The sequence below is a fragment of the Anastrepha ludens genome, chromosome 4 (genome assembly GCF_028408465.1).
Source record: "Anastrepha ludens isolate Willacy chromosome 4, idAnaLude1.1, whole genome shotgun sequence".
Taxonomy (NCBI): Eukaryota; Metazoa; Arthropoda; class Insecta; order Diptera; family Tephritidae; genus Anastrepha; species Anastrepha ludens.
In genome coordinates this window covers 131,193,267-131,207,294 of record NC_071500.1, presented here as the reverse complement: position 1 = coordinate 131,207,294, position 14,028 = coordinate 131,193,267, and the positions used below count along the sequence as shown (strand labels likewise).

The 14,028-nt window shown below is 34.0% G+C and overlaps 1 protein-coding gene across 3 annotated transcripts in view; it reads right to left on the bottom strand.

Annotated features, from left to right (window-relative positions):
• Positions 1–14,028, bottom strand: part of LOC128861250 (ecdysone-inducible protein E75) — a 113,940-nt gene that overhangs the window by 43,297 nt on the left and 56,615 nt on the right. Inside the window, exon 1 of one of the 3 annotated variants that reach the window (XM_054099231.1) lies at positions 9,860–11,416. The exons of the other annotated variants lie outside the window; for them this stretch is intronic. Within the exon in view, the coding sequence (XP_053955206.1) occupies positions 9,860–10,982 (1,123 nt within the window). The 5' untranslated portion in view covers positions 10,983–11,416. Of the gene's footprint in view, positions 1–9,859; positions 11,417–14,028 lie in introns of those variants that run through there. 3 annotated transcript variants of the gene reach the window in all.

The following is a 14,028-nucleotide window of genomic DNA, read 5'->3' as shown; positions in this document are numbered from 1 at the left end:
GTGAAGTAAATGAAGTGAAATATTTAAATAAACTCTGAGCGTGAGCATAAATATTATGTACGTACATACATATATTCGTATTGTTCTGCTTACTCTGATTAAGGGTATTAATATTGATATATACTGAAAAATACTTAAGAACCAAGCATTGGCAAGATTATGTACATATATGCGCATTTTTTATCAAGTACGGTGCTCTAAAGGTCCTTTTTGCGCTTGAATATACTTGCGATCACATTCATTGGAATTTTTCATTTATCTATTTATGTATCTTGAAGGGTTTGCATTGATTTTTTGCGTTTTAGTAGGAGCACTGATATTTTTTAAAGGAAATATACTTAAGAGCGATTCGGCCTTCGCCCAAAATTTTGTGAATTGCTTAGAAATATAGAACAGAATATGGCAACTGGTAAGGCAGCCGTAGCCGAATGGGTTGGTGCGTGATTACCATTCGGAATTCACAGAGAGAACGTTGGTTGGAATCTCGGTGAAAACCCTAAAAGTTAAGTAAAACATTTTTCTAATAGCGATCGCTCCTCGGCAGGCAATGGCAAACCTCCGAGTGTATTTCTGCCATGAAAAAGCACCTCATAAAAATATCTGTCGTTCGGAGTCGGCTTGAAACTGTAGGTCCCTCCATTTGTGGAACAACATCAAGGCGCACACCACAAATACGAGGAGGAGCTCGGCCAAACACCCAAAAAGGGTGTACGCTCTAATTATATTATATATATATATAAGGAAGTAAAAAAGAAAGTATCTGAAGTATTCCTACGACACTTTACTTTAGCCTAAATGATTCAATAATGTCGAAAGGGAGTAAAAAACATCAGATAACGTTACCAGAAAACATAAAGCGCGAAATACTACTAGCCAGGTGCTACTGAAATCCATCGAATTTTTGTACGTTCTGATACTTCAAAATGTAATGTTACCTTATGCGGAAGAGAATTTACCGGTGATTCGAAGCTCACTTACCGCTTTTAGGTCAACCAGTGACATTCTATCATTAATTTCGTTTATTCTTATGTTTTATTTATCGTTTTTCCTGTATATTGTATTGTAAAGATATGTACACATACGCAACAGCTAAACGGGATCGACATAGTTCGCAATTATATGTTTTAAAGTACTCGTTTATTATTATATAGCCTCAAGTTAGGGAAAACTTTTGTATTAGATTTGCAGATGTGCCAGGCGACACAATTATAAAACGAGAAGCCAAATTGCAAAATCAGCTGGGTTAAAATTAAAGTAACATTTACCTAGAAATATTCACCTCTTTCATTTAATCAACAGCTTAATCGGCATTCGTATTGCAAACAAGTTGTTCGAAGGCAATTAGATTACCGTTCTGGAGTGGGCATCTTCGAGTCCCGAATTAAATCCAATAAAAAAAAGCACACAGTACGCAGAATATCACAAATTTGGATCAATTATTTGTAAATGTCAAGGGAATCCTGTTGAACGTTGTAGAGGCTTAATAATGCCAATGCAAGGGCATTGTGCAGCAGTAATCAAGCAAAAAGGATTTTCAACAAAATATTAATGGGAAAGCATCCATGAAATCGATATTCTTTCGCCTGTATTTTTTATGATTCGACTATTATTTTGCTTCGATATTAAGTATTTTTCTCGAAGAATTTTCGAGTTGTATATTAACTTTTGTACATAAAAAAGACTGATACAGATTGAAAACTTTTTATATTTATAAAATAAAACCTAATACGGAAAACATTTAAGTGATGTTTTTGAAACAAGTTTCTAATGGAGAGAACTGGGCATCTCTCTTAAGTATTATATTTTTCACCGGCTGTACATATATAATATACATATGTATATTTACCGATACAAACTAAAGTAACATATTTGTTTGTACATACATAACATATTTACATATACAAATGTGCTTATAAATGCAAATGAATTTATTTGCAGGTTTTGAATATAGAGGGTAAATATTATATATTTCTATATATATATATATAAATGCGAATGTATGTATATGCATTTTCCAATCTAATTAAAATCCTACATTCATCCAAGCCGTTTATGTATACATGTCTTTATTTACGTATGTATATATTGCCACATTACGAGTCGAGGGCACTGACATCAAGCTCTGCCGTTGGATGCGTTTTCAAAACAAACCAAGATAATAACACAGTCGACGGGAATAATGACTGTGAGCAAGGAGCATATTCAGTAAGAAACGTGTACAACCTACCACTTCATAACCCCCTGGCTTTCCTTTTATTTCCATCGACAGCTGGCAAATGGAGATCAAAGTTACACTCATACATGCATGTATGTATGTTTCTGTGTGCACACCGACGTCACTCGAAGCGTCGTAGAGACCGTATTGTCGTTTCTCGCATTTCCGTTTTCTCTTTACCCATTCAGTGTATTGCACTTGAACAGAGTTGATAAAACACATACTTGGATTCACACAAAGACTCACATCTATACATACTTACTGTTCATACGTACATATATTTAAGTGAATATGTAAGCCTCTATCCTAGGGTGATCCAACTTTTTAACTTTCGAGATTTTTCAGCCATTCATATGATATTACCTTTAAAATCTGATTTGAACGATTGAGTGGGAAAGAAGAGTAGAATGCCAGAAATTCAGAATAATGTAAGTATTTTTTTACTAGTTTACTTTTATTTCTCTTACACTTAGGCTTCAGCAGTCGGACATGCTTCTTCATATTTATGGAACAAAACCGTTATTTAAAAAGGCTAAGAGAACATTAATTAAAAAATATTAATTAATTCATACCTGCATACAAAAACCTTAATTCGCTAAAACATGCATTACAAAACCCTCAAAAATTCAATTATCTAGTACATTGCAATTTGAGCAAGCAAAAGATGAACTTGGAGCCTTTATACGCATATGAAAGTTCCTTCAAAGAAGCGTACTTAAGCTGAAACCAAACTAGCCATGCGTCGGAACCAACGGTTTTTAACCAAACGCCTTCTAATCCAGTCACAAACATTTTATTACAAGTTGGAAATGTAATTTGTTTAATAAAAATTGTTAGCCAAATTACATACCGTCCCTCGAAAGAATTAATGCTCAGTCATCCTCTATCTCCACAGACTATAGCAACGTTAGCATACCGAAGTTTTCTTTAATAAATGTTATATGTAGTAATTTTTTCGAATTCGACGTCTAAGAGTTAGTCATCAAAATTATGTACATAGTGTGGACGTTTCTAATCAAGTTATTCACATACATACATATGCACAAAGAAAATTTTTTATCACGGAAAACGGATACTGTCTTCACCAAAACTCACTAAGGTTATTTCACCACCTATTATTTCATCGCCTATTGGTTCAAACCAGAATCGCAGAAATGCACCTCCTTGTTTTAGACGTGCTCTGCTTATTTTTATGTAAGTATAAGAGTTTTTTTCTTTAGAAAAAGGAGGTAACAATATATTTTGATACCTCGAAATTAGTAATATGTATTTTTGTTGCGTGCCGCAATCACAAATCGTTAACCTTGAAGGTTTCATTCACATCAGTTTAATTCCTAGCCCCTGACACAATGTCTCATATTGTAGATACGAAAATTGTATACATGTGTTCGCATGTCACCCATAACAAACAAACACACCCTTTAGGAAAAACCTAAACTACCGAATACAATTTCACGAGTTTCGAATCGCTTCACTTTTCGAGACTTCACGATTGTTTTCCGAAAAGTAAATCACAAAATGTCACTTCTTACCCGATGCCACCCAAACTTCGTCCGGTTGATTCGAGGCGGAAATGCGCTATTTCAAATCCAAGAAATAAGGGGTTATGAGTCACAAAATCTATATATATAAAAAGAAGTTACATTTCCTTGGTAATCTTATAACTCAAGAACCGCTAAACCGATCGACACAAACATTTTAGAGTTCTTTTCTATCTTTGAGGAGGTAGTTTGTGTGAAGTTTGATTGAAATCGATGCAGCCGTTCGTGAGTTATGACATTTTATGTGAGTAATGGTTTCCTCTCATACGAAACGCCTGTATGGGAAAAACAACAACAAATACACAACCCCTAATGAGCGTTTCTGTTGTACTGTTGTGGTTCTAAGTGTATTATGTTAATATTAATTTGCTATCGTTGGAATTCAGTTTACAGTTCTCTTATGTGCTTTGAGTTCTTTTATATCGTGCTCTCATTGCGAACAGACATTCTTTTGGTGAGTGTTAACTGGAATTGTGGAATAAATACAAAGATTTCATGGCTGAAGACATTTTGATTCGACTTCAACATCGTTCCAATAATCCTGCATTACTGCTAACATTGGAAATGTATAATGAAGCCTTGATAATGATCTAAGATTTGTGCCTTACTATTGCAAATAGAGCATTAGGGCAATTAGGATTGACTCAACCAAATCGTCCAATGCATGATTTATTTGAACGAGAATTGCAACGCGAACAGCAATTCGATCGTGATGAATTGCGTGCGTTCGTACAAACGTATACTCCACAGTTAAATGATTAACAAAAAGATGCATATGACAAAGTGATGCAAGCTGTCAATAACAACACTGGTGGATTGTATTTTTTGGATGCTCCTGGCGGCACTGGAAAAACATTTTTAACTTTATTTATTTTAGCATAATTTATTTAGCGTACGAAATAGAAATGGAAATTAAGGAATCAAAGTTTAATTACAAGTTTTTATCGGCTCTTTCACCTTACATGTATGTATATAGGTGACCACCACAATCAAATTTTAAAAAAGTACGGAAAAGGCTATTGTGAATGTTGAATGAAAAAAATCAACTAATTCAACTGTTTAAACATTTTACGAGTTCTATAAAGAAAACTTAATATGAAAAACTTCTTGCGATATAAAAAAAACATTTTATGTAAGGTGGTGCGAAGCCCACTGGGTAATGCTAGTATATATATATATATTCATACATGTAGATTTATGTTGCAGGCTATTTTTATGTAATCAAATAAATAAATAATTGTTTGTATAATATATGATGACTATTAAAGAATTGAACTTAATAAACAATCTCACATTATTTGTAAAGTGGTTAGATCTCGATGTTTTTCAGAAGTAATTGGCGTTATATTAAAATTGAGGCAGTTATTTACAAAAAAGTTAAAATTTAAGCAAATTGATGAACAAAAAATAAAAAATAAAAATTTCATATATATATGTATGTATGAATATACATAAATACACTAAGATGTAAGTGATTTTCGATTTCTAAATTTATGGTGTACGGTTGTTTTTAAATAAGCTTTCCGTCGACCTAAGGGAAATTCTCAAATACCGTTATCTCGAAAACAGGAGCCAATCTTATAAACCGGAGGACACCATTAAATTTCAAATGCCTCAATTAAGTAAGATTACCTATCAAAAAGTTTGCCCAAATTTGAATTTGCACAGTGTTATTTAGTACCGTCATATTTTATTTATAAAGAGGTGTGTTTTATATTCAAAACAAGATAATTTCATGAAAATAAAATAAATTATGGATTCGAATCAAAATCACTCAGAACAAAGAAGTTGGCTATCATGAAGTCATTTTAAATCAAAAAACTTGAAATTTGAAGGGTGTACTGGATAACATACATATGTACAGGTACAGGTGTACAGTAATACTAAAATTAGAGATGATTCCGAAAAGTATTAGAGTTTCTTTTCTTCTTTGACGCTATCAAATTCTGACGACAGATATGACTAGCGAAATGGTTCACAATCGCTCTGAGAAAGAAATTTGTTACAATATTCAAGTTTTCCCTGCAGGGGAAGTAGTTCGCAATTTGCTTTATTTTGTAGTTTGTGAGGTAGTGGGTATCTGTGTCGCGATAAAAGTAAACGAGAAACAATAAAAGCAACACACATAATTATCAACATCGGAGTGAACTGGCGAATATATGCTTATTCTCGTTCTCATAGGTAGGTTTTTGTTCTTGTATGCCAATGAAATATAAATAGAGGGGCAATAGCACGGAAATAAATAAAAACGCTGACCTTGGTGTTTACTGTTTTGCTTTTGCGAATGATTTTTACTACCGCTACATATGCACACGTACATACATGCAGAAGTATATGCAAAGTACGAATTGTCGTTCAATAGCAGGAATATCAATAGCTAAAGGGAATATCAATAGGATAAACAAAAACAAAGCTTCGCATTTACATATTCAAACTTGTACTATATATATATATATATATATAAGTAAATATGCAAACATTCCATTGCTCATCCATTTACGGAAACACTTTTGCCTTATCACTGAAAATATATGTGTGTATGTACCTGTGCGCATACAAATAATGTACATATATATGTATATTAATGAATGATATACATACGTAAGTTGTTGTTACATATTTCATTTTTTATTTTCTGTTCCTTTATTTCATGACTTTTGCAAGTTCAAAAACCTTCTAAAGGTCAAATAAAGTTAAACGATCACTCGAGGTTATGCATCGGCTCGTTTAAAGAGTCCATCGTCGTGAAGATAGTAATGTATGTATGTAAGAAAATTAAGTGTAAAGAATAATGATTAACAAGCCTGCAGGTTCATGCACGATTATTTTTGGGATTGGTGGATTCATCTACAAAGTGGAAGCGTGAGTAAAAATCATTGTAGGCATATGTACCCGTATTTGTATTATGTGTGTACAGTGTCGGATAAAACGTATTGAACTAAGTAAATAAAATTATAAAAAAACACTTAAGACTAAGTTAAATAACTATTGTTCATCATCGAATACGATTTGAAATATTATCAAAACTATTTTTTTACAAATTTTAAACAAAGAAAAATGGCAAAAACTGAGCGACAAAATATTTGGTAAGCAATTTATCATGGTAAGCGTCGTAAATAGCATTAGTTTAAGCATTCTTAGACTGTTCAAAGAAGAGAATGTGCAAGTGGACTAAAAGTTATAGGGCAGTTAAAAAGCCATTTATTTAACGAAAAAATCAATTGAAAAATTTTTCTGATAGCGGTCGCCCTCGGCAAGCAATGGCAAACCTCCGCGTGTATTTCTGCCATGAAAAAGCTCCTCATAAAAATATTTGCCGTTCGGAGTCGGCTTGAAACTGTAGGTCCCTCCATTAGTGGAACAACTTCAATACTCGCGTCACAAATAGGAGGAGGAGCTCGGCCAAACACCCAAAAAGGGTGTACGCGCCAATTATATATATATATTATATATATATATATATATATTCAGAATATTTGCCAGTGAAAGACATGACATTGTATACTATATGTATACAAATAAAAGTATATACACAGCAGAAATACTATGGGTGGTTTGTCATTGCCTTCCTAACAGTTTGGGGTACCCTCTATGGGTTTCGACCTCACATGCCCTCTGTGGGTTTCAAACCTAGGTACTACCGAATGGTAGTCACGCACAATGCAGCCGAATTACCACCTGTACATACATAATATAAACATACCATATATTATTTCTATTCGTGCGAATGTATTTGCGCGTAAATCTCACTTACTGTTTACTGTTACCACCTCTCGCATGTCAGAAGGCTATATAAATATATATACATTTGTGAATGTTTGTTATGCAAGTTTTGGTTGCACTCAAAAAGTTCGTTCCCACTTTCAAGAGTTCTCAATGTGATAGCGAACATACGAATACGAGGGAAAATAAAAATTAAGTTTATTGACTTATTGGGGAAGCTTTTATGATTTTCAATCGATTTCTGACCTCTATGAACCGATGATTCAACTCCAAACAGTTTAGGTATTCAATTTAAATCTTAAATTCGCCTGGAATGAAAACTTTCGATTTCTTTTGAAGTTACAAAAAAAGCTTGTCAATAAACTTTCCATCACCACCTACAACATTGAATTCAAGACATGCACTCTTAGTCGTACTTACGTTTTGGGAAAATCTGCAACACACACTATTGCATAAAGTGAATTACATGTTTTAAAGACATTGGAAAGGGAAAACAAGCAATAGTAACGGTTTCCATTAAGTTGCAGCCAAGACCATAAACACTTTCTCCCATAATAATGTGCATTCACCTCTTATTAATGACAATAGAAAAACGCCGTACGAATATGGAAGTAATATACGTATTGTGATATCGCCCATGTAAATCAAGTCGATAAAAAGCCCAGTACAGGCAATTACCTATACATATGTACATACATATGTATAAATAAATATATGTATTACGCATGTAAAAAATTCACTTTTAAGGACACAGTTGAGTTTACAAAGTACATTGAATGTAATTGCTTTACACTTTAGATGCAACTGGGTCATCCTCAATTAATACTTTAGCTAAGTCTTATTGTCAGTCATATGGGCATACTTATGTATATACAAGTACATATACAATAATTAGATATAATGTACACGTCAATAAGTAAACAAAAATTTCACAAGTTTGCATTTCAGCAAAACGAAATGCGAGTGATAGAATAACGAAATGCCAAACTACTTGGCGGATTTAAATTACAGAGAGTGATACCACCACGGTTGCTGGCTTGAGTACCTGTTAGAGTGGTTTAAGCTACTAAGAGTTTCACTTTCAGCTTTTAAAGGTTGGAAAAAAGAAGTAAAGTAAAATAAAGATATGCACATGCTATACGCACACACATATAAGAGGTATATGCAGTCACAGCAGTCAAAACAAAAACACCCATCCCTGCTTACTATAGATATTCAAGTGCATCGTACCTCACTATCATTGCGTTTTGTATGCCTGTAAAAGGGAAACAATGAACTCACTGGGCGACTTACCGACTGGTTGAACAGTTCAATGAACTTTTAAACAAGCGCCGATTTTCATTAGCAAGCATCAGTAGTGATGTTGTTGATTGGACATAAAAATGTGTGCGAGTATGTCGATAAGTATGGATATGTGCATGCATACATATATGCACATATCGTCTTCCCAAAACAATTATATTAATATTTTTGAATATTTATAACAGCACGCATACCTTTTAACCACTGTAGGTGTGCGTAATACATGCGAGTACATAAAATCGGGAATAACACTGATTTAAATTTTTAAATTCAAATACATTTTTACCAGAACCGGTTGGATTGCAATTTGACAAAACTTCCGCCTCAGAGAGAAGTCAAAAACCCAATGAAACAGTTATTCATACATTGTTCATGTTTAATTATTTTTATATTTCCCAAATTAAATCGCTTTAGTCATATGCCCATCTGTCCAAAATGTAACATTTGGGTGGAGTTGAATTTCGATTTTTATGTTTCAAACTTTATTGTGACATGCTAAAGTTCGAGATCCTATTTGTGATCATTTGATTAATAAAAATTAATTAAATATGCACTGTAACAATAGCTTTATATGACATAAGAGGTGGAACTTATTGAATAATCCCAAATTTAATCTTCAAACTGCTCGCCCGCAATTACTACGCTTGCATTACCATTCTATAGTTTCTGATCGAAAGGACTATATTGCAACGCATTAAACAAGGAATTTCGGGCTAATTGAAAAATATGGTGACTTATGGGAACGTTAGAAATATATTGTTATTGTACAGTAGGAAAAAAGTTAAAATTTAAATTTAGTTTTTCTACTTATATTTAAAACAATTTGAAGCAACTAAGCTGAGTTGGCTTCAGCACAGACTATCGTAAAACAATGTTTTTTCAGGGTTGTTGTTGTTGGATATTTTTTAGAATAGTTTCTCGACTATATTAAATAATTTATGGCTATGTTGAATAAAATAAGAGCAGTAAAAAAGAAAAATATAGCACTCATACACAGACAAATATATTTATGAAGGACGTGCAGATATGCAAAGGAAACGGCTGAAATAAAAATAATTGAATTGAAGAAAATATTTACCGATGTTCAATTCTGGCTCTCCTTTTATTGAGCTCGCTACCGTAGTATCCATAACTGGGTAAGATTTTATATATTCAGGAGTCTGCGGTCGCGAATCTACTCCTGCACAAGTGACACTACTCGTTCCAGATATATTTTGTTGACATACTTGTCTGTTGGTGGCATTAACACTATGTTGTTGATAAGGATTATTTTGTGAGTAGCTCTCAATTTGCATGGTACAAGGCACAAGATCCGTTGTACCAGCAATCGAGTTATTAGAGTCTCTATCATTATGCGACACATAAGGCCCATACACACTATTTCGTTGAATATTTTGTGTTAAATGGGATGCTTGAACCACCACTGTGCTATTATTAATGTTACATGTTGTCTTGTTTATATATATAACATTGCTGTGAGGTATTTTGCAGGCAGTCGGCGAAGGAAAAGATGAAGTTCCAGAGTTTACGGATGTTTGAACATCTTTTTCTAAACCCGAACTAGGAATAACGGGGAGGCATACGGCATTCGAAGATATTTGAGTATTTGTTTGGTCATTATTTAGCGCATCTTCGGCAGCAGAAATACGTGATAAAGATGATTCGATAGAAGTAACTTTAGTTGAAGGCAGCTGCGACCCCTCCATGTAGTCAGCCATACGATTATGTGCATGTGTATGAGACTTTTCGGTGAAATTGCTGTGATCTTGACGAAAACTACTGAAAGGCACAACTTCAGAAGACCTTGGTAATACTTTTGTTTGCTGATAGTAAGTGGAGGCACTTGTATTTGGTGGCAACTGTAAAGCATTTTCTAGATGTGAACGCCCAACTACGATTTTAGAGGCTGATGTAGTACTTGAGGCTGGTGACGCTTGCGCGACTATTGATTGGTGCTTATTTACTCTAAATGAGTGGAATTGCATTTGATATTCCGACACATCTTCAGAATTTTCCGGGTAAGATGACCAAATACCCGATGTATTTTCAACTGTATTGTTACTATTTCGGATCAGCTGACATTCACTTTCATCTTGAAAAGATGACGCCAATTGCTCCGATGTGGAAGTTGATAAACGCGCACTTGCACTTTCACTGCTAAAATGACAGTCGGAACTGTCGGCAGACATAACAATTTTCATTATGATGGGAATATTTTTAAATACAACTTTTCTTAATTGGTTTGAAATGGCTAAGGATTATAATTTACATCATTTGCACTCAGCTTTTGAATGGGTTGTAAAGGAATTTGTTTCGAAATTTCTATTTTATATTTTTATAATTCATCTAAATACCCTGCACATCACTGTTTTTATAAAAAAATCAAAATACACTACATCTCAAGTTGTCAATCATTTAAGAACTTTTCCCCATGTGAACACAAGTATAATAATATATACATATATAAATTTATTTGATACGTTTATTTTTGTTATAACTTGTATTTTGTTGTATAAGCGAAATAGAGTAAATTTCTCTGACGATCACTGATCACTCTTTTTTTTATGGAATAGACTCAGACTAAAAAGAAATAAAACCACAACACGACCGCGCCAAAGCAACGACCCGTTCGTCATGAAGCGCTGTATGTCAATGAAAGGAAAAGCAGCGTTGACGTTGGATCTTGTTCGCTTCAGCTCGGTTGGAATTGCTTTAGTTGGCATCACGGACCGGAGCCAAATGTTAGAGTAGAGCTAAAAAAATGACGACCCTGATGATTATGCGCCTGTTCATGTGGAGTGCGCCCATGTTTGTGAGCGTAAAGACCGACCCTGATTACGCTCTTGTGTGCTCTTGAAATATCGGACGCGTTTTATTTACATTGCTTATGCAACTACATAGCAAAAGATAATGTTGTATGGTTAATACATGCAATACACAATAAATATATACGTATTTGTGTGTATATATTTCTCGAGTAAACAATACAACGAGCGATCTTCAAGAGAGACTGGTGAGAGAGGGTTTGCGTATATAATATTTATATTTAATTGTTTATGAGCGTACCACATGTACACATATTGAAATGTATGCATGTATACGAAAACACTATTTTTCGCAACACGTTTTCGATGCGTTCGTATTCACGGACAAAAACTAGATGCGATTATTAACTCACTTTAACACTATCGACAGTGGATATGATCTCTCAAAATTTGTATATTTGCTACTAAGTTGAAATGAATGTAAGGTGAAGCTATTTAATTTCGCTAGTTTATATACGTCATTACTTTTGAACTTGCCATAATATTCACTAGACGTCATATATGATCTAATCACTTGCATATGAGCTAGTTTCATTGGACTGCTGCCATAGACCACGATAAGAGGGGTAGCTATTGCATACTAAACAGTACTGAAAATCTTCTTTTCAGCTTTCTTTCGTATTCAAATTTTGAAATCTTAAAGCTTTTCCGAAAATTACCAAATGGCGCCTTACCTTGAAGGCACAGCAGAATATGTAGAGGGTGGACCACAATTTTTCAACGTAGAAACAGAGAAATATTTTGGCGAAGATCGGCACACACGCGGAAAACCTAGGGTTACCATTTAACCGCCATTGCAGAAGCTGTGGCGACCTTTCATAGAAGGAGACTGTTGAGCACTTTCTGTGTAAATGTCCGGGTTTGGCAGCTAGACGATTAAAGTCACTACGTGCTCCTTTCTTCGACAGCCTGGGGCAGTGCGCCTACCTAAATCCCATTAATCTTCTCCATTATATCAACAGCTCTGGCTGGCTGTAAATACTTATCTGCCAGTTGGAGATCTCATAATGGTATCAAAACAGTGCTACTTGAGGAGTGGCAGACTGGCCTTCAACCATTTCACCTACCTACCTAAGTTCAGACCACAAGTTGACATTGTATGCCCTTGTGATTTCTTAACTGAAATTGTGAATGCAAAACGAATTATAAATTAAAGCAGACTTTGAGCAGCTTTCACATATGCGATGCTATAGGGATACGTGCTAACAGAATGATTTCTCCCTTAAGCTTTCTGTTCGAAATGATTGCTTAAATAACGATAATCCCTTTAATAATCAAACGGATGCTGTTCCATAAACTAGGTAAGTTTAAATTACGAAGCAGAATTATCGGCGAGCCAATCTTCAATCGAAGATTTTATTGCTATTGATCGGAAAATGTTTTGGCTATAGATCATATTGATTCTTCTCGCATATTGATGTATTGATGACATATGTATATATTCTACAAATTTCACCATAGCAAACGTCTATACGTATATGAAGTGTTGTAAGCGGGCTTTTTTTACATCCCTTTTTTGCGAAATTCTCATTTCGGATTTGAGTGGTTTCGGAGATTAGTGTAAAACAAAATTTTATACGAGCTCTGTTACAATGTGATTTTTAATAGGATTTTTCAATTGTGTTACTACTACAAAAAATGCAAATTTGGACGATTATTGAACAATTTTGAGAACTTTTCTGATTATAAACATATACAAATCGTGAAAATTATACTCGCAAGATTAGTTTTGTTTTTAAATATGTGTATGAGTTTTATAAAATTGTACCTATGGAAACCCTATCTTGGCGCTTTTTCATAAACGAATGCCCAAACCTTGGCGGTATAAAGTATACAAATATCAATACAACAACAATGCCAACAAGAAAAAAACAAGCCTCGATGAACATGCTCTTCAGTTACACCCGATTTACACACGGAGACATCTGGAAGGGAGACACTGGAAATTCTCTTTTGATGTTTCATTCGCGTACACACGGGCAAAAATATTTCCGCGACATTTTGACATTTAATACTTTAGCATCGTCTGGTTCGGATGTATTCTAGCACGCGCTTACATGTAAAGCAGAGAGCGTTCGACAACAGTTTCTTAAATATATGAATGAAAAATGCAAACTGGTTAAATAATAAATAATTTGTTGTTTTTTTTATTGAAATATATTTATAAATTCTTATACTTGAATAAAAAAAATTAAATTAAAAATACTTCATATGTAAATAATTAACTTAAAATTAACTTGAGTATCTAGAAATGCAGGGAAAAATTAGAAATCAACATAAACATGTCCCATAACTATTTTAAATTATACCTAATTTACTAGCAAAAATAATCGTGCATTTCCCAAGCAGCGTTCGGATGTTTGTCATCGTTGTTTTCTTCCGTTTGTATGAAAACCAACACATAACTTAGAACTTTCTTCCA